At 37.1% G+C, this 26907-nt stretch overlaps 2 protein-coding genes across 3 annotated transcripts in view; both read left to right on the forward strand.

Moving 5' to 3' along the window:
- Positions 1-26907, forward strand: part of TEX9 (testis expressed 9) — a 67865-nt gene that overhangs the window by 24167 nt on the left and 16791 nt on the right. For both annotated transcript variants that reach the window (XM_050796835.1, XM_050796834.1), the window contains exons 6-10: positions 198-280; positions 2156-2331; positions 5048-5130; positions 5544-5717; positions 23388-23522. In XM_050796835.1, the coding sequence (XP_050652792.1) occupies positions 198-280; positions 2156-2331; positions 5048-5130; positions 5544-5717; positions 23388-23522 (651 nt within the window). The remainder of the gene's footprint in view (positions 1-197; positions 281-2155; positions 2332-5047; positions 5131-5543; positions 5718-23387; positions 23523-26907) is intronic.
- The window catches only part of TCF12 (transcription factor 12), an 884529-nt gene continuing 860904 nt past the window's right edge, over positions 3283-26907 (forward strand). Inside the window, exon 1 of the mRNA XM_050796814.1 lies at positions 3283-3294. The gene's annotated coding sequence lies outside the window, so the exon portion shown is untranslated. The remainder of the gene's footprint in view (positions 3295-26907) is intronic.

Raw genomic sequence — 26907 nt, forward strand, 5'->3', positions numbered from 1 at the left:
AATTTCTTGGTTTTGGTATTATCTAGGTCTTTTCCAGCTGTACAGTTGTGATATTCTTGAAAAGACATTTTTGGTAATTCCATCAAAATAGCAGTTTTTCTGTGTAGCAAAATAGCAATTCTATGTGTTACAGAATTGCTTTCTTTGGCAAATAATTAGACTCTAATTAATCAATACTTTCAATTCTTTTAATGTAGCCAAAGACCAAAAACATTGATCCTGTAAACAAGGTTCAAAACAAATTACACTCTGCAAATAAAGGAAGGAAAAGAAATTCAAGGTATAGTATAGTTTTCAAAGTATTTCTTTTTTTTTAGTTGTATAATTCACAATACCATCATTCTTAATTTTTAAGCTCTGTTTGTTTTTCCAGATCTTTTTATACCCTAAACATTAAGTTACCCTGCATATATCTTATCCATATTCAGTAATTTAGAACATTTTCTACTCAGAAATGTTTTGCAGCAGTTAACAAATACTTTATATTGTTCTCAAGAAAAATTCTAAATCTAAAATTTTTATAAATGTTATTTCTAGTGATTTATTCTCTTAGAACTGTGACTGCAACTGAGGTTTGTTTTGTTTTGTTTTGTTTTTTGATCGCTGCCTAGTTCTCTCAAATAGGCTCAATAGTCTAGTTTTTGAGTATTTGACAAAGTGCATACATTATTTTGTCTATTGAGCTACAGAATTATTTGCCATGCTCTAAATAGGACTATAATATAATTATAATTTACATTTTATTGTTTTTGGTGAGAAAGAATTCAAGACAGTTCTTAGTATTATAGGCATAAAAAGGGACCCAAGATGCTCCCTAGGATAGGATGCTTTCTAGAAAAGGTGGAGGATTGAGTTGCACCAACCATCTTCAGTCAGTTATTACATTTAGATGTCTATTACTTACCCAAACTGATCACTGCATTGTAATTTTGGAAAAATCTTTGTTCATTTTTGTGTCTTTTAATTGTTTAAATAACTTTTTTGTTTTTGTTTTTTTTAAATAAAAGGGATGGAAAAAATAGAGTAAAGTGATAAGGAACAGAAAATAACTATACAATAGATTGAAGAAAAGAACTTACAGGCCACATACATGCATACATAACTGGAAAGGGTTATCTTTTCAGACTTCACATTTTTTTTTTTTAAAGTTGATTTTTCAAATAGAATTCCAAAGACCAAGACCTACTATTTGATAGCACAATAGGGTGACCATAGCCAATAATAACTTAATTGTATTTTTAAAATAACTTAAAGAGTGTATTTAGATTGTTTGTAATTCAAGCAATAAATGCTTGAGGGGATGGATACCTCCTTTTTCATAATGTGCTCATTTCACATTGCATTCCTGTATCAAAACATCTCATAAATATGTACACCTACTGTGTACCCACAAAAAATTAAAATGAAAAGAAAAGAATTCTAAAGCATTTGCTTATGTTTTAAAAGTGAATTTGGCTTTCAGAACCATAAATTTGTTGATGTGTCAATGAATTAGGCCTGGCCCATTCCTCAGTGCCTTTAGAAATGAGTTTTATTTTGTCGGTCTTCTCCATTTCATTAAAAAAAAATCAAATCCAACTTTTTGGTTAATATTGATCATGGTAAGAATGTGTTTCTTTGGGTGGAAAAAAATGTTGTTTGATTGAGCTATTAGCTCTTCACTCTGTAATTTTTTCTCAGGAGGTATTTTTCTTTGCTGTTTGCAGAATTATGGCCAGGGTGATGTCAGTTTATACAGTTTTTCTCCAGAGGCATGTAAATTTCAAAGCCACAGGCTGGATTTGACCTAGGAGGCCAAGTGCAGTACTCTTAGTTTTGGTATTCCCTTATATGGAGGCAAAGTCTAGACCATCTGGCCTCATAAAGCCTTCTCTAGCTCTGTGGTCATGTGATTCATAAAGACCAAAAATCTGCTAAGTCTCTTGTAATACAGTCCTTGAAAGTATCATATGTAGATTTCATCATAAATTTCAAATGTGTAACAGTAGTCTCTTGTAATATAAACCTTAATATCAATTACAGATTTCATCATAAATTTAAATTTATAATAATTTTGATCTGCTTATTTGGGTAAAAGGCATATATCCTTTCTACCTTTCTATTTTGTTCACATATACGTATATACATACATATGTATTTAATTTTTATTTTTTAGTGTTAAATTGAAATACTCCGATGTCCAAACTGCTGACGATGTTGCCATTCCAGAGGATTTCTCAGACTTTTCCCTTGCAAAAACAATTAGCAAAATTGAAGGGCAACTGGAGGAAGAAGGCTTACCTGAATATACAGATGATATTTTTTCTGGTGTTAGTAATGACATTGGAACAGGTAGCTTTTCTTTTGTTTCTTATTTTTATCTTTATAGCACAGTTACTTAGAAGAGGAAGTCTTGGGGAACTATTTCTTACATTAAAAAAAAACGTATTGTGATGTCTTGGTTTGTTTCAGTATAATCTAGTAGGATGTGGTGGAGGGAGGAATGAATGGGATTATAGATGAAATAAAACTGGCCATGAGTCAGTCATTGTTAAAGATAGGCAGTGGGTAAATGGGGTTCATTGAACTTGCCTACTTTTATGTTTCATATTTTCCATTATAAAAAGTAAAAAAAGACTGTATTTACTGGTTTGATTGAATACATTTCAACTTAAGTTAAAATACCCATCACTTATTGTTACAATATTTAAAAAGTTTTTCTGAATTTTTTCATTTACTGTTACTATATTTTATTTATTGCGTGTTAAATCAACACATGCAAAAGGACAAATGAATTGACATTGCATCAGGTAAAATAAATGAATTTTCTAATGTATATAATTTTTCTTATTAACTCATTCTTTGTGTATCACTAGAATAATACTAAATTTCAATCAACTAAAAACATTACTAAATTTATGAGGAGCCTCCTATGCTATTGAAGCAAAAAAGTAAGACAATTGAGTATATATGAACTAGTTACTGCCGAACTATAATACAATTAATTGTGACTACAGGCAGGCCACTTAGCCCCTCTGTAATAGCAGTTTATTCATTTGAAAATTTAGCAGTTTGTATTAGATGATCATAAAGTTTATGTATTAGTCTGTTCCTGCACTGCTATAAAGAAATACCTAAGACTGTGTAATTTATAAAGAAAAGGTTTAATTGGCTCATGGTACTGCAGGCTGTACAGGAAGCATAGCAGTTTCTGCTTCTGGGGAGGCCACAGGAAACTTCCAATCATGGTGGAAGGCAAACAGGGAGTGAGACACCTCACACGGTGGGATCACGAACAAGAGATAGAGGGGGGAGGTGCTACATGTTTTTAAACAACCAGATTTCATGAGAAGTCACTATTATGAGGACAGTACCAAAAGGGATGATACTAAACCATTTATGAGAAATCACCCCCATGATCCATTCACCTCCTACCAGGCCCCACCTCCAACACGGGATTACAATTCAACATGAGATTTGGGTGGGGACACAGATCCAAACCATATCAGTTTATCTTTAAAATTATTTGATTCTGTGAGAAATCATAATTTATATATGTAATAATTATTGTGTTATATACTAGTCATAAGTAGGGAGCAATTTTCTTCTGCACTTACTATATTTACTGACCGAATCAAGCTTTCTAGGGCTAGTTATGGTAAGGAAATGTAAGTGGAGCAGTAAGTTGCCTTTAGGTCTCTCTAAGATGCTTTTGAGGATGTGATACCCAGGTGTTGATTGTTCCTCGGTAGAGGAACATGGTCCCAGGTCCCATGGCCCTGTTAGAACTGCCTCCCTGTGTTCCCTTTTTAGTATCACTGGTCCAGGTATCTTCTTCTTTGGGAGAATTTTCTCTTATTTCAGGTGATTGCTTGGAATGGTTTGGTTATATGTGGGAGAAAAAGATCAAGAAGTAGTTTGGGAGCACAGATTACTTTGTAAGATTAAAGCTAAGGTCGAGTGGGGAGCAGAGTTTAGTACTGTGGGCCTCCAGACATGGGAGCACTCTGCTCCTTGGGTTAGAGTTGAGGTAGAGTTACTAAGGTTAGAGTTAGGGAGAAAAAGAAATGGGAAAAGTCATGCTTTCCTATTTTTTCTTCCTTCTTTCCCTCAGAGGCCAACTACTGTCAACTTCACACTTTTTAATTTGTCATTTCCCTCTATTCCCTGCTCACCTGGAGTTACATGGTAGGAGAGTTGAGGCCAAAGAGACCTAGGTAGAGTTAGAGCCAACCCATAATTCATCAGCTCGATGATAACACTGAGGGCACTTAAAAAAGCCAGAAGTGTGTATGGAGATGTTTTATGCTGTGCACATCACATGTGTATGGCTTAGTGGATTTGTCCTAATGACTTCTCAGAGCAGTTCCAAGTGTTTCCTCAAGATAAATTTCATGATTGTTTTATAATATTCCTACTATGCCATTTTGAACAAATGACTGAATGACTTATGAGTGAGTTCTTAATTCAGTTTTCACTTTATTTACTTTACGGGCCTACAAACTTCAAAGATTTACTGCTGATATTATTGAATAATGAACTTTTGCTGGCAGTAAAATACCAAACATAGATCTTGAAGGTTTGTGGGAGAAAGCTTAGACAGTAAGGTATTAGTGTATTTCTTTGCTTCAAAGACACATATATTACATTTTAACTGCTCAGAAATTGGCATCTGCATTACAGTCAGTGGCATTTTGTAATCACAATGACTAGATTGAAGCTGAGTTTTGCTAGAAAAGATTTGTTTGTTTCTACCAAACACTCAGGGACATTATTGACCTGAGAACACTTTAAATTCTCTGATGTAGTTTGGACCACCCTGGTGAGTGTGAATTTAGTCTGCAAACTTATGTGAATACTACCTGTGATTTCTTTCTGTTGACTGGATTTATTCGTCATTGACCTTTTCATTAGGACTGTTTAGTACCTATAGTGCCCCCTAAGAGATATCTCCTATTTGACTCCCCATCTTGAGTATTTTCTTCTTTATAAAGTAATGGCCTGTCTTACAATTGATGTCATCTTAGATTCAGCAAAAGACAGTAAATATAATTATTTAAATTCACAGAAGCACAGATCAGATTTCTAAAGGCCAAACTCCGTGTTATGCAGGAGGAATTGGATAATGTTGTATGTGAATGCAATAAAAAGGTAAGCTTTAAAAACCTCTTAAAAGGCTGCAATATTCAAAGACATTTTAGGAGCAATTTCCATTACATTTTGAATAACTTTATTTAGATATAAATCATAGTTAAATTTTGAAATCAAAAATTGTATATAAGTACTGAACTTTATTCTGATATGTTGAATTTTCACAGAGCTGAAATATCTTACATTTTTGTTATAATTAGTATTCTCTATATTAGTCTTACAAGTGTAGTGTAAGCTATTAAATGCAAATAAAACATTTGACTTCCATTTTTGAAGGTAAAAATAGACTGTAATTTGTTTTTCATGAAATGTGTATAAATGTCAAAGAACATATGAAACTTCTTTTTCTCTGCTTTGTTTTGATAACAAATCTTACATATTTTTTCACATAATCTGTAATTTCATAACTATAGGAGGATGAAATTCAGAATTTAAAGTCTCAAGTAAAAAAATTTGAAGAAGATTTTATGAGACAGCAGCGAACAATTAACATGCAGCAGTCTCAAGTAGAAAAATATAAGACTCTTTTCGAAGAAGCAAACAAAAAGTGTGATGGATTACAGCAGCAGTTGTCTTCAGTAGAAAGGGTAATTATTTTAGTATTTTTCCTAACTTAATGCCAAAAATACAATAAAATTATTAAGGTTACACATTTGTATAGATGCCATTTTGACATTTCAGTTATTTTATTAGTATTTACTGAAAACTCTTTCCCCTGCCATAGAATATTTTTTAACAACTGTATTGAGATGTAATGTAATTCACCCTTTTAAAGTATACAATTTAGTGGCTTTTGGTGTATTCATAGAATTGTACAACTATCACCACAACCATTTTCATAATCCCTAAAGAACACTTCATACCCTTTAGCCACCCCACCCTGACCCTGCTCCCCTCAATCCCTTACAGCCCTAGGCAACCACTAATCTATTTTATGTGTCAATAAATTTGTCTGTTCTGGAAATTTCATATACATGGAATCATATAATATGTGGTCTTTGTGACTGACTTTTACTTAAGATGTTTTCAAGGTTCATCCATGTTGCAGCACCTATCAGTACTTTATTTCTTTTTATTGGCAAGTAATATTCTGTTATATATAACACATTTAATTTACCTGTTTATCAGTTGGTAGCTTTGGGTTATTTGGGTTGTTTCTACTGTCTGGCAATTTTAAATACTTTGAATATGCATGTATAAGTTTTTGTGTGCACATATGTTTTCATTTCTCTTGGTTATATAGCCAGGAATGGAATTGCTGGGTCATATGGAAATCTTGTGTTGACCTTTTGAGGAATTGCTGTTTTCCAAACTGCCTGTACCATTTTACATTCCTACCAGTAGTGCATGAAGGTCCTAATTTCTACACATCCTCACCAACATCTACTAGATTATCTTTTTGATTATAGCCATACTGCAAGTGTAAAAGAGTTACCTCATTGTGGTTTTGATTTGCATTTCCCTAATAACTAATGATGCTGAACATCTTTTCATGTGCTTAATGGCATTTGTCTATTTTCTTTGGAGAAATGTCCTTAAGATCTTTGCCCATTTTTTAAATTGGATTTTTAAAAATTAATAATAAGAACTTTTAAGTTATATGTTTAGATACAAGTCCCTTATCAGATATATGATTTGCAAATAGTTTTCCCATACAGTGGGTTGTCTTTCACTTTATGGTACTCTTTGAGGCACAAAAGTTTTAAATTTTGATGAAGTCCAGTTTATCTAACATTTATTTGGTTGCCTATGCTTTTGGTGTCATATTTAAGGGGAGAATGTATTTTAAATAAACTATCCTAGCTTAAAACATTTTATATTAGTGTACCATTGTGAAAATAAAAATATACTGTTTGCGATTGCTTTGTAAAATGTGATAAGAATTATGTAATATAGCACATCGTGAGATTTAGTAAGAAAATGTGCCCCCTTTATTAATACCCTTACATTTTTCTTTTGTATGGTCATATTTAAAAACCCTGCTTTTTAAACATTTTGGTCTTGTATAATTAGCATTATCTTGTAATAAGTTTTAATATCAGATTCACTTAGATATAATTTGTATGCAGTAAATTCATACTTTTTAGTGTACAATTGTATGAGTTTTGACAAATGTATGCAGTAATGTAAGTATCACTATAATTGAGACATAGAACAGTTCCATCAGACCCCCAAAATTCCCTGTGAATTCAGTCAAGGCCTTCCCTAATCCCAGCCCCAGGCAACCATTGATGTGTTTGCTTTTTAAATTTTGGCCTTTTCCCAAATGTCACATAAATAGAATCACATAGGATATAGCCTTTTGAATCTGATTTTTTTTTCCAGTTAGCATAAAAGATTTGATATGGTTTGACTGTGTCCCCACCCAAATTTCATCTTGAATTCCCACGTGTTGTGGGAGGAAGCCAGTGGGAGGTAATTGAATTATGGGGGCAAGTCTTCCCTGTGCTGTTCTTGTGATGACAAAAAAGTCTCAGGAGATCTGATGGTTTTAAAAGGGGGAGTTTCCCAGCACAAATTCTCTTCTCTTGTCTGCTGCCATGTGAGACATGCCTTTCACCTTCCAACATGATTGTGAGGCCTCCTCAGCCATGTGGAACTGTGAGTCCAATAAACCTCTTTCTTTTGTAGATTGCCCAGTCTTAGGTATGTCTTTATCAGCAGCATGAAAATGAACTAATACAGTATATTGGTACCAGTAGAGTTGGGCGCTGATGCAAATGTTGAAGTGACCTTGCAACTGGGTAAGAGGCAGAGGTTGGAAAAGTTTGGAGGGCTCAGAAGAATACAGGAAAATGTGGGAAAGTTTGGAACTCCCTAGGGACTTGTTGAGTGGCTTTGACCAATATACTGATAATGATATGGACAATGAAATCTAGGCTGTGGTGGTCTCAGATGGAGATGAGGAACTTGTTGGGAACTAGAGCAAAGGCGACTCTTGTTATGTTTTAGTAGAGAGACTGGTAGCATTTTGCCCCTTTCCTAGAGATCTGTGGGACTTTGAAATTGAGAGATGATTTAGGGTGTCTGGTGGAAGAAATTTCTAAGCAGCAAAGCACTCAAGAGGTGACTTGGTGTTCTTAAAGGCATTCAGTTTTAAAAGGGAAACAGCACAAAAGTTTGGAAAATTGCAGCCTGACAATGCAGGGGAAAAGAAAATCCCATTTTCTGAGGAGAAATTCAAGCCACCTGCAGAAATTTGCATAAGTCATGAGGAGATGAATGTTAATCCCCAAGACAATGGGGAAAATGTCCCCCAAGGCATGTCAGAGGTCTTCACAGCAGCCCCTCCCATCACAGGCCCGGAGGCCTAGGAGGCATGATTGGTTTTGAAATGTGAGGACATGAGATTTGGGAGGGTCCTGGGGTAGAATATGGTTTGGCTGTGTCCCCACCCAAATTTAATCTTGAATTCCCACATGTTGCAGGAGGGACCCGGTGGGAGGTAATTGAATCATGGGGGCAGGTCTTTCCTGTGCTGTTCTCATGATAGTGAATAAGTCTCAGGAGATCTGATGGTTTTAAAAATGGGAGTTTCCCTGCACAAGCTCTCTCGTCTGCCACCATGTGAGACGTGCCTTTACCTTCCGCCATCATTGTGAGGTCTCCCCAGACATGTGAAACTGTGAGTGCAATAAATCTCTTTCTTTTGTAAATTGTACAGTCTTGGGTATGTCTTTATCAGCAGCATGAAAACGGACTAATACAACATGCAGTATTTATCCCTATTATAGTCCATTTCTTTTTATTGCTGAGTAAACACTGAATGAATATACTTCAGTTTCTTTCCCCAGTCATCCAGTAATAAAACTTAATTATAGTATTTAATAGTCTAAACTTGTGTTTCCAATATGGTAGCCACTTACATTTGTGGCTAAATTGTGATGTGCTGTAAGTGTAAAGTAAAAATCAGATTTTGAAAAATTCATGTAAAACAGAATGAAGAATGTAAAATATATCAAAATCTCTTAATATTTTTTGTATTGGTTATATGTCGAAATAATATTTGAATATATGAGGTTAAGTGAAATACGTTACTAAAATTAATTTTACCAGTTTCTGTTTCACCTTTTAAAGTGGCTACTAGAAATTTTGTAATTACGTAAGTATGCTGTATTCTATTTCTGTTGGTCTAAGAAATATATATAATGGGTGTAAAGGGAAAAAGCTGTAGTGTCTAGGGGAACATCCATGTTTTAATTTGTCATGACTTTACCATTTACCATTATGCACCCAAGTTCTGGTCACATCACTGTTCTAGTCTCACATAATCTTGAAACATTGGTTATATTTTTGATTCTTTTCATGTTCTTGGACGTCATCTCCAATCCTGTGCAATTTTTCTTCCAAATGTTTTTCATTCATCGCTTCTTTTCAATTCCCATTTTGTGTCCATTTTCCATTTCTTATCCATTGTATCCTGTACTTTGTCAGTAGGTTAATGTTCCCAGAGGGTCACATTGATTATACTTTTCCCTTTGTAGAGGGATAATTTTTTTCCCTTTGTATGGGGATGATTTTTTGAGTGCCATATGCCAGATAAAATGCATTTTATAGAAAGGGAAACTGAGTGGCCAGGCATGGTGGCTCATGCCTGTTATCCCAGCACTTTGGGAGGCCAAGGCAGGCAGATCAGGAGGTCAGGAGATTGAGACCATCCTGGCTAACACGGTGAAACCCTGTGTCTACTAAAAATACAAAAAAATGCCATTCCAAGATGGCCAAATAGGAATAGCTCTGGTTTGCAGCTCCCAGCATGATTGATGCAGAAGACAGGTGATTTCTGCATTTCCAGCTGAGGTACCTGGTTCATCTCGTTGGGACTGGTTGGACAGTGGGTGCAGCCCATGGAGGGCGAGCCAAAGCAGAGCGGGTGTTGCTTCACCCAGGAAGTGCAAGGGGTTGGGGGATTTCCCTTCCCTAGCCAAGGGAAGTTGTGACTGACTGTACCTGGAAAAACAGGACACTTCTGCCCAAATACTGCACTTTTCCCAAGGTCTTAGCAACCGGCAGACAAGGAGATTCTCTCCTGTGCCTGGCTTGGCGGGTCACACGCCCACGGAGCCTTGCTCACTGCTAGTATAGCAGGCTGAGATTGAACTGCGAGGCGGCAGCCTGGCTGGTGGTGGGGCGTCCGCCATTGCTGAGGCTTGAGTAGGTAAACAAAGTGGCCAGGAAGCTTGAACTAGGCAGAGACAACCGCAGCTCAGCAAGGCATACTGTCCCTATAGACTGCACCTCTGTGGGCAGGGCATAGCTGAACAAAAGGCAGGAGACAACTTCTGCAGACTTAAATGTCCCTGTCTGACAGCTCTGAAGAGAGCAGTGGTTGTCCCAGCACGGCATTTGAGCTCTGAGAATGGACAGACTGCCTCCTCAAGTGGGTCTCTGACCCCAAAGTAGCCTGTGAGACACCTCCCAGTAGGGGCCGACAGACACCTCATGTAGGCGGGTGCCCTTCTGGGATGAAGCTTCCGGAGGAAGCATCAGCCAGCAATAACTGCTGTTCTGCAATATTTGCTGTTCTGTAGCCTCCACTCGTGATACCCAGGCAAACAGGGTCTGGAGTGGACCTCCAGCAAACTCCAACAGACCTGTAGCTGAGGGACCTGTTAGAAGGAAAACTAACAAACAGAAAGGAATAGGATCAACATCAACAAAAAGGACATCTACACCAAAACCCCATCTGTAGGTCACCAACATCAAACACCAAAGGTAGATAAAATCACAAAGATGGGGAGAAACCAGAGCAGAAAAGCTGAAAATTCTAAAAACCAGAGTGCCTCTTCTCTGAAGAATTGCAGCTCCTTGCCAGCAACAGAACAAAGCTGCATGGAGAATGACTTTGACGAGTTAACAGAAGTAGGCTTCAGAAGGTTGGTAATAACAAACTCCGAGCTAAAGGAGCATTTTCAAACCCATCGCAAGGAAAATAAAAACCTTGAAAAAAGGTTAGACAAATGGCTAACTAGAATAAAAAATGTAGAGAAGACCTTAAATGACCTGATGGAGCTGAAAACCATGGCACGAGAACTTTGTGATGCATGCGGAAGCTTCAATAGCCGATTCGATCAAGTGAAAGAAAGGGTATCAGGGATTGAAGATCAAATTAATGAAATAAAGTGAGACGACAAGTTTAGAGACAAAAGAGTAAAAAGAAATGAACAAAGCCTTCAGGAAATACGGGAGTATGTGAAAAGACCAAATCTGCGTTTGATTGGTATACCTGAAAGTGATGGGGAGAATGGAACCAAGTTGGAAAACACTTTTCAGGATATTTCCCAGGAGAACTTCCCCAACCTAGCAAGACAGGACAACATTCAAATTCAGGAAATACACAGAGCACCACAAAGATATTCCTCAAGAAGTGCAACACCAAGATACATACCTGTCAGGTTCACCAAGTTTGAAATGAAGGAAAAAATGTTAAGGGCAGCTAGAGAGAAAGGTCGGGTTACCCACAAAGGGAAGCCCATCAGACTAACAGTGGATCTCACGGCAAAAACCCTACAAACCAGAAGAGAGTGGGGACCAATATTCAACATTCTTAAAAGAATTTTCAACCCAGAATTTCATACCCAGCCAAACTAAGCTTCGTAAGTGAAGGAGAAATAAAATCATTTACAGACAAGCAAATGCTGAGAGATTTTGTCACCACCAGGCCTGCCTTACAAGAACTCCTGAAGGAAGCACTAAACATGGAAAGAAACAACCAATACCAGCCACTGCAAAACAGGCCAAATGGTAAAGATCATCGATGCAATGAAGAAACTGCATCAATTAAAATAACCAGCTAACCTCATGACAGGATCAAATTCACACATAACAATATTAACCTTAGATGTAAATGGGTGAATGCCCCAATTAAAAGACACAGACTGGCAAATTGGATAAAGAGTCAAGATCCTTCAGTGTGGTTTATTCAGGAGACCCAACTCATGTGCAGAGACACACACAGGCTCAAAATAAAGGGATGGAGGAAGACCTACCAAGCAAACTGAAAGCCAAAAACAGCAGGGGTTGCAATCCTAGTCTCTGATATACAGATTTTAAACCAACAAAGATCAAAAGAGACAAAGAAGGCCATTACATAATGGTAAAGAGATCAAATCAACAAGAAGACCTAACTATCCTAAATATATATGCACCCAATACAGAAGCAACCAGATTCATAAAGCAAGTCCTTAGAGACCTACAAAGAGACTTAGACTGCCACACAATAATAATGGGAGACTTTTACACCCCACTGTCAATATTAGAAAAATCAACAAGACAGGTTAACAAGGATATCCAGGACTTGAACTCAGCTCTGCACCAAGCAGACCTAATAGACATCTACAGAACTCTCCACCCCAAATCAACAGAATATACATTCTTCTCAGCACCACATCACACTTATTCTAAAATTGACCACAAATTGTAAATAAAGCACTCCTTAGCAAATGTAAAAGAACAGAAATCACACCAAACTGTCTCTCAGACCACAGTGCAATCAAATTAGAACTCAGATTTAAGAAACTAACTTAAAACCACACAACTACATGGAAACTGAACAACCTGCTTCTGAATGACTACTGGGTAAATAATGAAATGAAGGCAGAAATAAAGTTGTTCTTTGAAACCAATGAGAACAAAGACACAACATACCAGACTCTCTGGGGCACATGTAAAGCAGTGTGTATAGGGAAATTTATAGCACTAAATGCCCACAAGAGAAAGCAGGAAAGATCTAAAATCGACACCCTAACATCACAATTGAAAGAACTAGAGAAGCAAGAGGAGACAAATTCAAAAGCTAGCAGAAAGCAAGAAATAACCTAAGATCAGAGCAGAATTGAAGGAGATAGAGACACGAAAAACCCTTCAAAAAATCAATGAATCCAGTAGCTGACTTTTTGAATTTTGTCTATAAACAAAATTGATAGAACACTAGCAAGACTAATAAAGAAGAAAAGAGAGAAGAATCAAATAGACAAAAAGTGATAAAAGGGATATCACCACGGATCTCACAGAAATATAAACTACCATCAGAGAATACTACAAACACCTCTATGCAAATAAACTAGAAAATCTAGAAGAAATGGATAAATTCCTGGACACATACTCCCACCCAAGACTAAACGAGGAGGAAGTTGAATCACTGATTAGACCAATAACAGGCTCTGAAATTGAGGAAATAATTAATAGCCTACCAACCAAAAAAAATTCAGGACCAGATGGATTCACAACCAAATTCTACCAGAGGTACAAAGGGAGCTGATACCATTTCTTCTGAAACTATTTCAATCAACAGAAAAAGAGGGAATCCTCCCTAACTCATTTTATGAGGTCAGCATCATCCTGATATCAAAGCCTGTCAGAGACACAACATAAAAGAATTTTAGACCAATATCCCTGATGAACATCTATATGAAAATCCTCAATAAAATACTGGCAAACTGAATGCAGCAGCACATCAAAAAGCTTATCCATCACGATCAAGTCAGCTTCATCCCTGGGAGGCAAAGCTGGTACAACATATGCAAATCAATACACGTAATCCATCACATAAACAGAATCAAAGACAAAAACTACATGATTATCTCAGTAGATGTAGAAAAGACCTTCGACAAAATTCAACAGCCTTACATGCTAAAAACTCTCAATAAACCAGGTATTGATGGAATGCATCTCAAAATAATAAGAGTTATTCATGACAAACACACAGCCAATATCATACAGAATGGGCAAAAACTGGAAGCATTCCGTTTGAAAACTGGCACAGGACAAGGATGCCCTCCCTTAGCACTCCTATTCAACATGGTGTGGTGTTGGAAGTTCGGGCCAGGGCAGTCAGGCAAGAGAAAGCAATAAAGGTATTCAGCTAGGAAAAGAGGAAGTCAAATTGTCCCTATTTGCAGATGACACGATTTTATATGTAGAAAACCCCATCGTCTCAGCCCAAAACCTCCTTAAGCTGATAAGCAACTTCAGCAAACTCAATGTGCAAAAATCACAAGCATTCCTATACACCAATAACACACAGCCAAATCGTGAGTGAACTCCCATTCACAATTGCTACAAAGAGAATCAAATACCTAGGAATCCAACTTACAACGGATGTGAAGGACCTCTTCAAGGAGAATTACAAACCACTGCTAAACAAAATAAAAGAGGACACAAACGAAGAACATTCTGTGCTCATGGATAGGAAGAATCAATATCGTGAAAATGGCCCTACTGCCCAAGGTAATTTATAGATTCAGTGCCGTCCCCATCAAGCTGCCAGTGACTTTCTTCACAGAATTGGAAGAAACTACTTTAAAGTTCACGTGGAACCAAAAAAAGCTCCCGCATTGCCAGGACAATCCTAAGCCAAAAGAACAAAGCTGGAGGCATCTTGCTACCTGACTTCAAACTATACTACAAGGCTCCAGTAACCAAAACAGCATGGTACTGGTACCAAAACAGAGATATAAACCAATGGAACAGAACAGAGGCCTCAGAAATAGCACCACACATCTACAACCATTTGATCTTTGACAGACCTGACAAAAACAAGAAATGGAGAAAGGATTCCCTATTTAATAAATGGTGCTGGGAAAACTGGTTAGCCATATGTAGAAAGCTGAAACTGGATCCCTTCCTTATACCTTATATGAAAATTAATTCAAGATGAATTAAAGACTTAAATGTTAGACCTAAAACTGTAAAAACCCTAGAAGAAAACCTAGGCAATACCATTGAGGCCATAGGCATGGGCAAGGACTTCATGACTAAAACACCAAAACCAATGGCCACAAAAGCCAAAATAGACAACTGGGATCTAATTAAACTAAAGAGCTTCTGCACAGCAAAAGGAACTACCATCAGAGTGAACAGGCAACCTACAGAATGGGAGAAATTTTTTGCAATCTACCCGTCTGACAAAGGGCTGATAATCAGAATCTACAAAGAGCTCAAACAAATTTACAAGAAAAAAACAACCTCATCAAAAAGTGGGCAAAGGATATGAACAGACATGACTCAAAAGAAGACATTTATGCAGCCAACAGACACATGAAAAAATGCTCATTGTCACTCGTCATCAGAGAAATGCAAATCAAAACCACAGTGAGATACCATCTCACACCAGTTAGAATGGCGATCATTAAAATGTCAGGAAACAACAGATGCCTGGAGAGGATGTGGAGAAATAGGAGCGCTTTTACACTGTTGGCAGAGTGCAGATTAGTTCAACCATTGTGGAAGACAGTGTGGCGATTCCTCAAGGATCTAGAACTAGAAATGCCATTTGACCCACCAATCCCATTACTGGGTGTATACCCAAAGGATTATAAATCATGCTCCTATAAACACACATGCACATGTATGTTTATTGCAGCACTATTCACAATAGCAGAGACTTAGAACCAACCCACATCTCCATCAATGATAAACTGGATTAAGAAAATGTGGCACATATACACCATGGAATACTCTGCAGCCATAAAAAAGGATGAGTTCATGTCCTTTGCAGGAACATGGATGAAGCTGGAAACCATCATTCTCAGCAAACTCTCACGAAGACAGAAAACCAAACACCGCATGTTCTCACTCATAGGTGGGAATTGAACAATGACACCACTTGGACACAGGGCGGCAACATCACACATCGGGGCCTATTGGGGGCTGGGGAGCTGGGGGAAGGATAGCATTAGGAGAAATACCTAATGTAAATGACAAGTTGATGGGTGCAGCAAACAACATGACACATGTGTACCCATGTGTCACACCTGCACATTGTGCACATGTACCCTAGAACTTAAACTATAATAATAAAAAAAATTAAAGTACAAAAAAATTAGCCCGGCGCGTTGGCGGGCGCCTGTAGTCTCAGCTACTCGGGAGGCTGAGGCAGGAGAATGGCGTGGCGTGAACCTGGGAGTTGGAGCTTGCAGCGAGCCTACATGGCGCCACTGCACTCCAGCCTGGGCAAGAGAGCGAGACTCCATCTCAAAACAACAACAACAACAACAAAAAACAAAGGGAAACTGAGTTTGATGGTGAAGCAAATTACCCAAGTTTATATATAGGTAGTGGCAGAATAGGATTCAAACTGTGTCTGACACCACAGTCTGTGTTTTTTCCACAAATCATATCATTCCCGAATCCCCCAAAATTAAATGAATGTAAGTACCAGCTATTTCAAAATCTTATCACTGTTTAAGAGTTTAATACTTTAAACTTCTATTTCACAATGAATGTACTAAGCGGTTATGATATATTGGCTATCTGAAGGCTTTTATAAAAACTTCCATTGGCTCTGAACTTTCCAGCTTGCATCCCTATCTACCCTGCCAGGTAGGCATAATAATTCTCATGGGTTATGTAACCATGAGAACTCAAGATTGAAACATTCTTTGCTAAGTCTCATTTTATATCTCTATACAAACAAACCTCAGTGTACAGTTCACAGAAATGCCAGAGCTTGAGTTTGATGGACTTGCTTTTATAAATGTGCAAAAGCCAACCGTTTTAAAAATTATTATATATAACTTAAGCTTCTAATGCTAACAGATGGAGTTTTCTAAAATACAAAAACAGAAACCAATTTGTTTTGGCATTGGATTTTGTTTTTCTGTTAGTGATTTCTTTAAAATCAACTTTATTGAAGAATAACTTACATACAATAAAATATACTTGTTTTTAGCTTATAATTCAATACGTTTTCACAAATTAATATTCCCTCATAACTACCACCGTAATTCAGATAATGAAAATTTATATTACCCTCCCAGAATATCCTTTGTACTCTGCCCCATAAATCTCCGACCTCTAATCATGGCCCCAGGCAGCCAGTGAGCTATATTTTTTCACTATAAATTAGATTTTCCTTTTCTAAAATTTCATACCAGTGGAATCATGAATATGGACTTTTGTATATCTGATTATTTTTCTTCATCATAATTTTTTTTTTTTTTTTTTTTTTTTTTTTTTTGAGACGGAGTCTCGCTCTGTCGCCCAGGCTGGAATGCAGTGGCATGATCTTGGCTCACTGCAAGCTCTGCCTCCCGGGTTCACACCATTCTCCTGCCTCAGAGTCCTGAGTAGCTGGGACTACAGGCGCCCGCCACCAAGGCTGGCTAATTTTTCTGTATTTTTAGTAGAGACAGGGTTTCGCTGTGTTAGCCAGGATGATCTTGATCTCCTGACCTCATGATCCACCTGCCTCGGCCTCCCAAAGTGCTGGGATTACAGGCATGAGCCACCGCGCCCGGCCTTCAGCATAATATTTTTAAGGTTCATCAATGTTGTTACATGTTTTGTGGTTAATTTCCTTGTATTGCTCCATATTATTTATTTATGGAGTGTGGCTATCAAAAATCCACAGTGAATTTCCATGTACAAGTATTCTGTGTGAACACATGTTTTTGTATATACCAAATACTTAGGAGTGGAATTTGTGAATTTTATGGAAAGTGTATGCTTAACTTTTTAAGCAATGCTAAACTGTGTTCCATAGTGATTGTACCATTTTACGTTCCCACTAGCAATATATGAGAATTAGAGTTACTCTGTATCATCATGAACACTTGGGATTATTATCTTTTTAATTTTAGCCATTCTAGAGGGGAAGAAATAGTATCTCATTGTGGTTTAATTTATATTTCCTTTAGTTATCCATAGTTATAATGGATATTGAACATCTTTTCATGTGTTTATTGGCCATTCATATATCCTTTTTGTGATGTATTTGTTCATTTTTTTTGCCCATTCAAAAATACTAAGTTGCAAATTCTTTGTTTCCCTATGTAATTCCTTTATTAGAAGAATATATATTTTGAATAGTTTCTCCCAATCTGACTTGGCTTTATTTTCTCAACAGTGTGTTTCAAAAGTTTTAAATTTTGATGAATTAAAAAATATTATTTTCTTGTGGCTTGTGCTTTTTTCCCCAAAATATTATTTTCTTGGGGGTTGTGCTTTTTTTCCTCATTCTATCCAAGAAATCTTTATCCACTCCAAAGTCATGAGAGTTTTTTCCTGATTTCTTCTAGAAGTGTTATTTTGTGTGTGTGTGTGTGTGTGTGTGTGTGTACCTCAAAATCATATATAAATTGACTTGTACTCTATTTCAAGTTCATTTTGTGTGTGATAAGGGTCAGGGTTCACTTTTTTCCGTATGGATAATAATCCAGTTCTTTCCCCATTTGCTTACCATGGCACCAGTGAAGGAAATGAATTGGCTGTATTTATGTATGGATCTTCTTTGAACTATTCTGTTATATTGATATATACATTTGATACAATTCATTAGGAAAGCCACGTGCACTGGAGTTTTCTTTTGGAAGGATTTCAGTTACTAATTCAGTTTATTTAATGGATACAAGTCTATTCTGATTTTCTGCTGCTTTTTGAGTCAGCTTTGCTAATTTATGTTTTTCATGATATTTGTCCACTTCATCTAAGTCAGAGTTACTGGCATAAATTTGTCCATAATATTCCTTTATTATATTTATTATATTTATAATACCTGTATGATGTGTAATAATGGCCCCTCTTTCATTTCTGATACTGATAATTTGTCTCTTCTGTCATTTTTTCTTAATCAGTCCTACTTTAAATTTATTTACAAATCTCAAGAATAATGCATTTTCTACCCTCACTTTCTGAGAAGTCGATTCCCTCTCCCATTTTTGGAGATGATTATTAAACAGTTGGTCTTTTTTCCTCAACTTTCTAACACCCCTTCCAACATCCTTATTCTTGACTCATGACTCAGATTCCTTTTTCATTAAGGAAACAATCAAAAGATCATCCTTTCACTAAATTTACAACCTCGCTGCCTCTGTACCACTCCCCACTCCAGTTACAGTGAATTAGTACCTCTTCTGTCTAAAGCTGGCCCCTTCACTTGTGCACTGAATACCATATACTCTCTTCTCCTCAAGGACTTCGCACTGGCAATTGTCCTTTCTCTTGCAAAATCAAATTTATTCTTATGAGATTATACTCATTAGTGTACAAACATTTCATAGAATCATTCATATATTTATTTATTTTAAAACTTCTTTAGATCTTACATCTACCTCCAGTCCTATATCATTGCTCCCCTTTATAGCGAAGCTTCCCAAAATTATTGTTTATACTCAATGTCTCTATACCTCATGTGCCATTTTCTCCTGAAAATACTTTGCTTAGGCTTCCATCTCTACCCTGCCATTGAAACTACTCTTAAAAAGGTCACCAATAATCCACATTGCAGTTGTGGTCCACTGTACTTGGTCAGTTATTCTTGACATGAATTTATATCTCAGCAATATTTGAAATAGTTGATTACTTCTTCCTTGAAACACTATTCATTTGGCTTCTAGAGCACCATAGTCATGATTTTCCCTCATTTTCCTGGCCTTACATAGTAGAGTGCTCAAGTCTCTTTATATCTAATCCTTAGATGATCTCATTCAGTTCCATGACTTTATATACCATCTATATATATATGTTATTCATACTCACATTTCCGTTTCTTGCCCTTACCTCTTCCTTTCTGCCCACTTGATATCTCTATTGTGTGTTAAACTTCACATGTCCTAAAGGAAGCTCTTGCTTCCCTGCCCTTAGCAAACCTGCTTCTCTTCCTTCTCCCTCTCTTAGTAAAAGGCATCACCCAGTTGTTCAGTCTAAAATGGAAGAGTCATCTTATCTATCTCTTTTCCTATATCCAGATCCAGCTCACCAACAAATCCTGTCAATTCTGTCTTCAAAATCCATAGAATAAACCACTTCTCAAAACATTAATTACTTCTACCCAAGCCCAAGCCACTGTCTTTTATTTAAACTATCATAATAACCTCCTAGATTGGCAATACCACAGTGGCCAGAGCAATCCCTATAAAATTTAAGTCAGAGCCGGGTGCGGTGGCTTACGCCTGTAATCTCAGCACTTAGGGAGGCCGAGGTGGGCAGATCACAAGGCCAGGAGATTGAGCCCATCCTGGCTAACCTGGTGAAACCCCGTCTCTACTAAAAGTACAAAAAATTAGCCGGCATGGTGGCGGGTGCCTGTAGTCCCAGCTGCTTGGGAGGCTGAGGCAGGAGAATGGCATGAACCCAGAAAGCGGAGCTTGCAGAGAGCAGAGATTGTACCACTGCACTCCAGCCTGAGTGACAGAGTGAGACTCCATCTCGAAAAAAAAAAAAAAATTAACTCAGATCATCACACACATACACATATGCATACACACTTAAAATCCTCCAAAGGCTTCCCGTGTCACTCAATAAAATCCAAATTTATAAGTAAAGCTTACAAGGTTCACCTAGGCTTGCCCTGCCCACTTCTCTTACCTCAAAACCTAACGCTGTGCCTATGTCACTCAGCTGAAACCACACTGACCTTCTAGGTGATTTTTTAATGTATCAAGTGGATTCCTACTACAGGATCTTTGTCTTTATTGTTCTTATTATCTGGAATTCTTTCCCCGAGATCCTTATTTGATTATTGTATTTTTTTTTTAGAGAGAGGATCTCACTCTGCTCAGGCTGGAGTGGTGCAATCATGGCTTACTACGGCCTTCACCTCCCCGGCTCAAGCAATCCTTCTGCCTCAGTCTTCTAAGCAGCTAGGACCACATACATACGCCACAATGCCCAGCTAATTTTTAAATTTTTTTTATAGAGAAAAGGTCTCCCTATGATGCCTAGGCTGGTCTCGAACTCCTGGGTTCATCCTCCCACATTGGCCTCCCAAAGTACTAGGACTACAGGGGTGAGTCACCGTGCCTGGCCTCCCCAAGATTTTAACTTAAATCATTACCTCACTTCATTTGGAAGACTTCCCTGACTACTTTATTTTAAATAGTTATACCCTCCCTTCATTGTTCTGTCCCTTTACCCTTTTTTTTCTTCATAGCCCTTATCACTACCAGATATTGCATATATGTATGTGTAAATATGTGTTCATCTTCTGTCTCTTCCTCTAGAATGCAAACGTCATGAGAGGAGGAAATTTGGTTAATTTGTGTGCCCATGATATAGAATAGTATCCTGCATGTAGTAAGTGCTTAATAAATGTGTTGAATAAATGAATGAAACCTATTAGGTATAGATAATATTACTCACAATTTCAGATATGGAAATAAGTCTACTACAGCTGGCAGGTTTTCTGACTCCAAGTCCATTCTTTTCTACCTTAGCCCCTTATTTCTGAAACCTTATCTGATGATTTATCCTCATCTGATTATTTCTTATCTGAATTTCTGTGGTGCTTTGTGTTATTCCCAGAGCATTTATTACATTTGTCTTCTGCTATGGCTGATGCATGCCCCTCTCTTTTCTTACTCTCCCCCAGTGCCTTTTATGAATGCTTTAATAATCATGAGAGAGTGGTACATCATTTCCTCCTGAAGCTAACAGTATTTTAATTTTAATGTTAAATTTGATTTTCTTAGTTTTTTTTTTTTAAACTAATGTGCAACTCAGGATTTCAGATTTGTCATGAAATTTTTGTCTAGCGACATGTAACTGCTTAAATTTTTATAACACTAGAAATTTGTTTAGTGGATTACTCATATAGAAAAACTTTATTTCCTACTTTACTATTCTTCTGGGTACCATTTTTTCCCCACACCTCCCAAGAAGAGGGCAGTATTGGTTCAGGGATAGGGGACATCATATGGTACAGGATGGTTTTCATTTTTCTGTGAAATAGGTTACAGAGTCATCAGCAGGCAAGAGGAAAGATTCAGTTCTATATTCTTAAGAAGGAAGACTGAAATGAGGCAGCAAGAAATGTGGACTTTGTAGCTAATGAGAATCTTTGCCTTTTCTATGTGAACAGTGAGATAAATCAGGCTAGCTCTTCCTGTTGCTACCACCCACAAAGCTGTGAAGAAGGCTGTGATAGCAGATGGTATCCATACACAGTTTGATTTGTTTAGAAACCTACATAAAGAGCAGCATGTGTTTTGTTTTGTTTTTCCCCTTAATTACTCAGAGCCAGGGAGACTAGTTTTTAAATAAAATATAGTGATATAGCCAGAAAAAAATTATAAAAAAATAGACATCTCTATTTTTAACTGCATCATTTCAACTCTATAATATATTGAGTATCTGCTCAATTTATTGAGTAAGGCTCTGGACTAGGCGTTACTTTGTAGGGGATATAAAGAAGAGTGAGTTTAGTATTACAAAATAAGTTCAGTTTAATTAACATGTGTGTTAGTGTCTTTTATATCCCACTGAAGTGCTGAGTATACAGAAATTAAGACAGTTCTTTTCTTCAAGGAGCTTAAACTATAGTGGGGGAAATAAAGTTAAGGGATAGTTTCAGTACCACGTAGCAGATACGATGATAAATGTGTCTTAAGGTGCTATACAAGCTTTGAAGAGGGCACTTAATATAATCTGGGTGGATAGTGAAGATTAGAAAGGAAATATGTCTTGGGGGAGCTAATGCCCTAGGGTACAAACCTAGCTGAGTCAGTAGGTGCTAGTTACGTGAAAATGAGTGGGCAGAGATCAGGGCAGGAGGAAGAGCACAAGCAAAAGACTGAGGCAGGAAACACCATGGCTGTTTGGGAGAGATCCAATTACTGCTCGTATTACTAAAAGTAACATCTTTGGCAGGAGATGAAGCTGGTTGACAGGGGAAAGATTATGGTGGAGTTCACAGTTTATCCTCTACGTTCGTGTTTCTTCAGGTGTTGGCCTGTTGACTCTCTGCAACAGAATATCCTAGGATGTTTGCAGAAATATAAGACTAAACTCACCCCAGGATGTGGAAAATAATCTATAAGATCTGTTGTTTCTACTCAGAATTGGGATTTTCCTATAGGGCTATACAGAATGTTGTGATGAATATATTCTTAAATGATTTACTTTGTCAGGTATACAGAAAAACAGTGGAGAGTTTCTCTTAACATTGGTCTTTTTGGGAGGTTCCCAGAAGAAGAAATACAGTTATAAAGAGTTGTTTATAAAATAGAGGACAGGTATACTGTGTCTTGAGTCAATAAAGAGAGACAAAATTCCAAACAAAAAGTAATTTGAAAGCCCAGTTCACAGGTACATTTTTTAGGATATATTTCTCTAATACTAATTTGGGGCAAGAATTCCTTGAGACCTCTAACACTTAGTGTTCAGCCTCTAGCCCCGCGTGTGCGTGCATGCGCGCGTGTGTGTGTGTGTGTAAAGTTTGAGAGAATGCAAGGAATATGGATATGGAAGATACTGCAAAATGATCAAGGGGGAACCTATGATACATTTATAAATGTTCCATAATCTTTTTTACTATACAGGAATTAGAAAATAAAAGAAGACTGCAAAAACAGGCTGCAAGTAGTCAAAGTGCCACAGAGGTTCGCTTGAATAGAGCTCTAGAAGAAGCAGAAAAGTATAAACTGGAGTTAAGTAAATTAAGGCAAAATAACAAGGTATGGAAAAACTGAATAGCTTTTGTAGTGATCCCTTTTGGTAACTACTTCTTTTATGAACATGTCAAAAATAATACTTAAATTATAATTCTTGTTGTCATGCTGAACATTTGTCTTTTCAGAAGAAATATATTCATTAGCAGTATACGCATTTCTAACATATTAGGATGATATGCTTGTCTATCGCCATAATTGGGTGATGGCACAACTCTTTGGAACATTAATTTCTTCAACCAGTTTTATCAGGTGCCTATATTATATGTCAGATACTTTTCTGAGCTCTTAGAAAAAGCTGTTTTAAAAAAGTATCTTTCGTATCTCGTCTTTTATTCTCTGAACCTCGGTTTTCTAATATATAAAGTAAGGCTCTATTTTACAGGGCAGTGGTTCTCAAACTTGAGCATGTATCAGAATCTCTGGGAGGCCTTGTTAAATCAGATTGCTGGGGCCCATCCCCAGAATTTCTGATTTAATAGGTCTGGAGTGAGGCCTGAGAATTCGCAGTTTTAACAAAAATTTACCTGGGAACTTGTAAGGATCACTGTAACTCCAGTGTCTAGCCAATGCTTGGCATAGAATTAGCATGCGGTGCCTTAAATATCTGTTGAATAAGTGAAAGTTCAAATACCAGTGTTCATGAAAGCCCTTTGTACATTCTATAAATATTGGTTACTTTTTGGTTCTGTATTGACCTAAAAGGGTAATAAGTGATAGTCCATTGGACTCTGCTTAATAATTAGAACAATATTTAATAATTTAACCATGACTTGGATAATGAAATTAGGAACCACTTTCATTATATATACAGATAATACATTTTGGATTAAGTTAGTAACACTTAACAGGAATAGACTGAAAGTGACCTTGATATGTCCTCTAACATGTTTGAGAGGCAAATATGTGGCATAGTGATTACAGAGTTTTAAGATGTCATCTGTGAGGTAGTTTGTTATATGGTCAGGTCATTTTCATATTCAAGGGCCATCAGTGATGGCATAACTGGGATTTATTAATGGAAGTTATTAAATTAACAAGTTAGGAAGTCATCTTTATAGTCTTACCAGTAATTAGCCTGTTATTAGAGTGTTATTTCCAATTTGGTGCATTTTAAAGGGATTTTGAAGAAAATAAAAGGAAGAATAACCACCTAGGTATCAGGGTTTCCTAATTGTTGTAGATTTGATCTCTATATTGTATTCACATATTAAGAAAATAGAAGGAAAATGGTTTCATGAAACAGATGACTCTCCATATTCTAGCCAGCCATTTTGTTTTGTTTTAATTTTTTTTAGGTTTGAGGGTACATGTGAAGGTTGCGTAGGTAAACAGGTGTCATGAGGGTTTGTTGACATATATTTAATCACCTAGGTATTAGGCCCAGTACTCAATAGTTATCTCTTCTGCTCCTCTCCCTTTTTCTGCCTTCCTCACTTTAAGTAGACCCCAGTGTCTTTTGTTTCCTTCTTTGTGTTCTATAAGTTCTTATCATTTAGCTCCCACTTATAAGTGAAAACAAGCAGTATTCGGTTTTGTGTTCCTACATTAGTTTGCTAAAGATAACTGCCTCCAGCTCCATCCATGTTCCCACAAAAGACATGATCTCGTTCTTTTTTATGACTACATAGTATTCCATGGTGTGTATGTACCAAATTTTCTTTATCCAATCTGTCATTGATGGGCATTACTTGATTCCATGTCCTTGCTATTGTGACTAGTGCTGCAGTGAACATTTGTGTGCATGTGTCTTCATGGTAGAATGATTTATATTCCTCTGGGTATAATTCCAGTAATGAGATTGCTGGGTCCAATGGTAGTTCTGCTTTTACCTCTTTGAGAATCACCATACTGCTTTGCACAATGGTTGAACTAATTTACACTCCCACCAGCAGTGTGTAAGTGTTCCGTTTTCTCTGCAACTTCACTTTTTGACTTTTTAGTAATAGCCATTCTGACTGGTGTGAGGTGGTATTTAATTGTGGTTTTGATGTGCATTTATCTGTTGATCAGTGATATTGAGCTTTTTTTCATACTTGTTGGCCACATGTATGACTTCTTTTGAGAAGTGTCTGTTCTTGTCCTTTGCCCACCTTTTAATGGGGTTTTCTCTTGTAAATTTGTTTAAGTTCCTTATAGAAGCTGGATATTGACCTTTATCAGATGCATAGTTTGCAAAAATTTTCTCCCATTCTATAGGTTGTCTGTTTACTCTGCTAATCATTTATTTTGCTGTGCAGAAGCTCTTTAATTTAAGTAGATCCCACTTGTCAGTTTTTGCTTTTGTTGCAGTTTCTATTTCTCCCTTTGTCATGAAATCTTTGCCCATTCCTATGTCCAAGATGGTATTGCCTAGGTTGTCTTCCAGGGTTTTTATAGTTTTGGGTTTTCCAGTTAAGTCTTTAATTCATCTTGAGTTGGTTTTTGTATAAGGTGGAAGGAAAAGGTCCAGCTTCAATCTTCTGCAAATGGCTAGCCAGTTATCCCAGCACCATTTATTGAAGAGGGAGCCTTTTCCTGTTGCTTTTGTCAGGTTTGTTGAAGATCAGACAGTTGTAGATGTGCGCCTTATTTATGGGCCCTCTATTCTGTTCCATTGGTCTATGTGCCTGTTTCTGTAACAGTACCTGTCTTTGTACCATGCTCTTTTGGTTATTGTAGACTTGTAGTATAGTTTGAAGTCAGGCAGTGTGCCTCCAGCTTTGTTCTTTTTGCTTAGTATTGCCTTGGCTATTCAGGCTCTTTTGTGGTTCCATGTGAATTTTTAAATAGTTTTTTTCTAATTCTGTGAAGAATGTCATTGGTAGTTTGATAGGAATAGCATTGAATATGTAAATAGCTTTGGGCAGTATAGGCATTTTAATAAATCTTCCTATCAATGAGCATGGGATGTTTTTTCCCTTTGTGTTTTTTCTGATTTCTTTGAGCAGTGTTTTGTAATTCTCATTGTAGAGATCTTGCATCTCTCTGGTTAGCTGTATTCCTAGGTATTCTTTTTATGGCAAGTGGGAATGGGATTGCTTTTCTGATTTGGCTCTCGGTTTGGCTGTTGTTGGTGTGTAGGAATGCTAGTAATTTTTGTACATTGATATTGTACCCTGCAACTTTGCTGAAGTTGTTTATCTGCCAAAGGAGCTTTTGGGACAAGACTATGGGGTCTTCTAGATACAGAATTATGCCGTCCGCAAACAGAGATAGTTTGACTTACTATTTGGAGGCCCTTTATTTCTTTCTCTTGCCTGATTGCTCTGGCAGGACTTCCAATACTATGTTGAAGAGAAGTGTTGAGAGAGGGCATCCTTGTCATGTGACAGTTTTCAAGGGGAATGCTTCCAGCTTTTGTCCATTTAGTATAATGTTTACTGTGGGTTTGCCATAGATGGCTCTTATT

The sequence above is a fragment of the Macaca thibetana genome, chromosome 7 (genome assembly GCF_024542745.1).
Source record: "Macaca thibetana thibetana isolate TM-01 chromosome 7, ASM2454274v1, whole genome shotgun sequence".
In the NCBI taxonomy this organism is placed as follows: Eukaryota; Metazoa; Chordata; class Mammalia; order Primates; family Cercopithecidae; genus Macaca; species Macaca thibetana.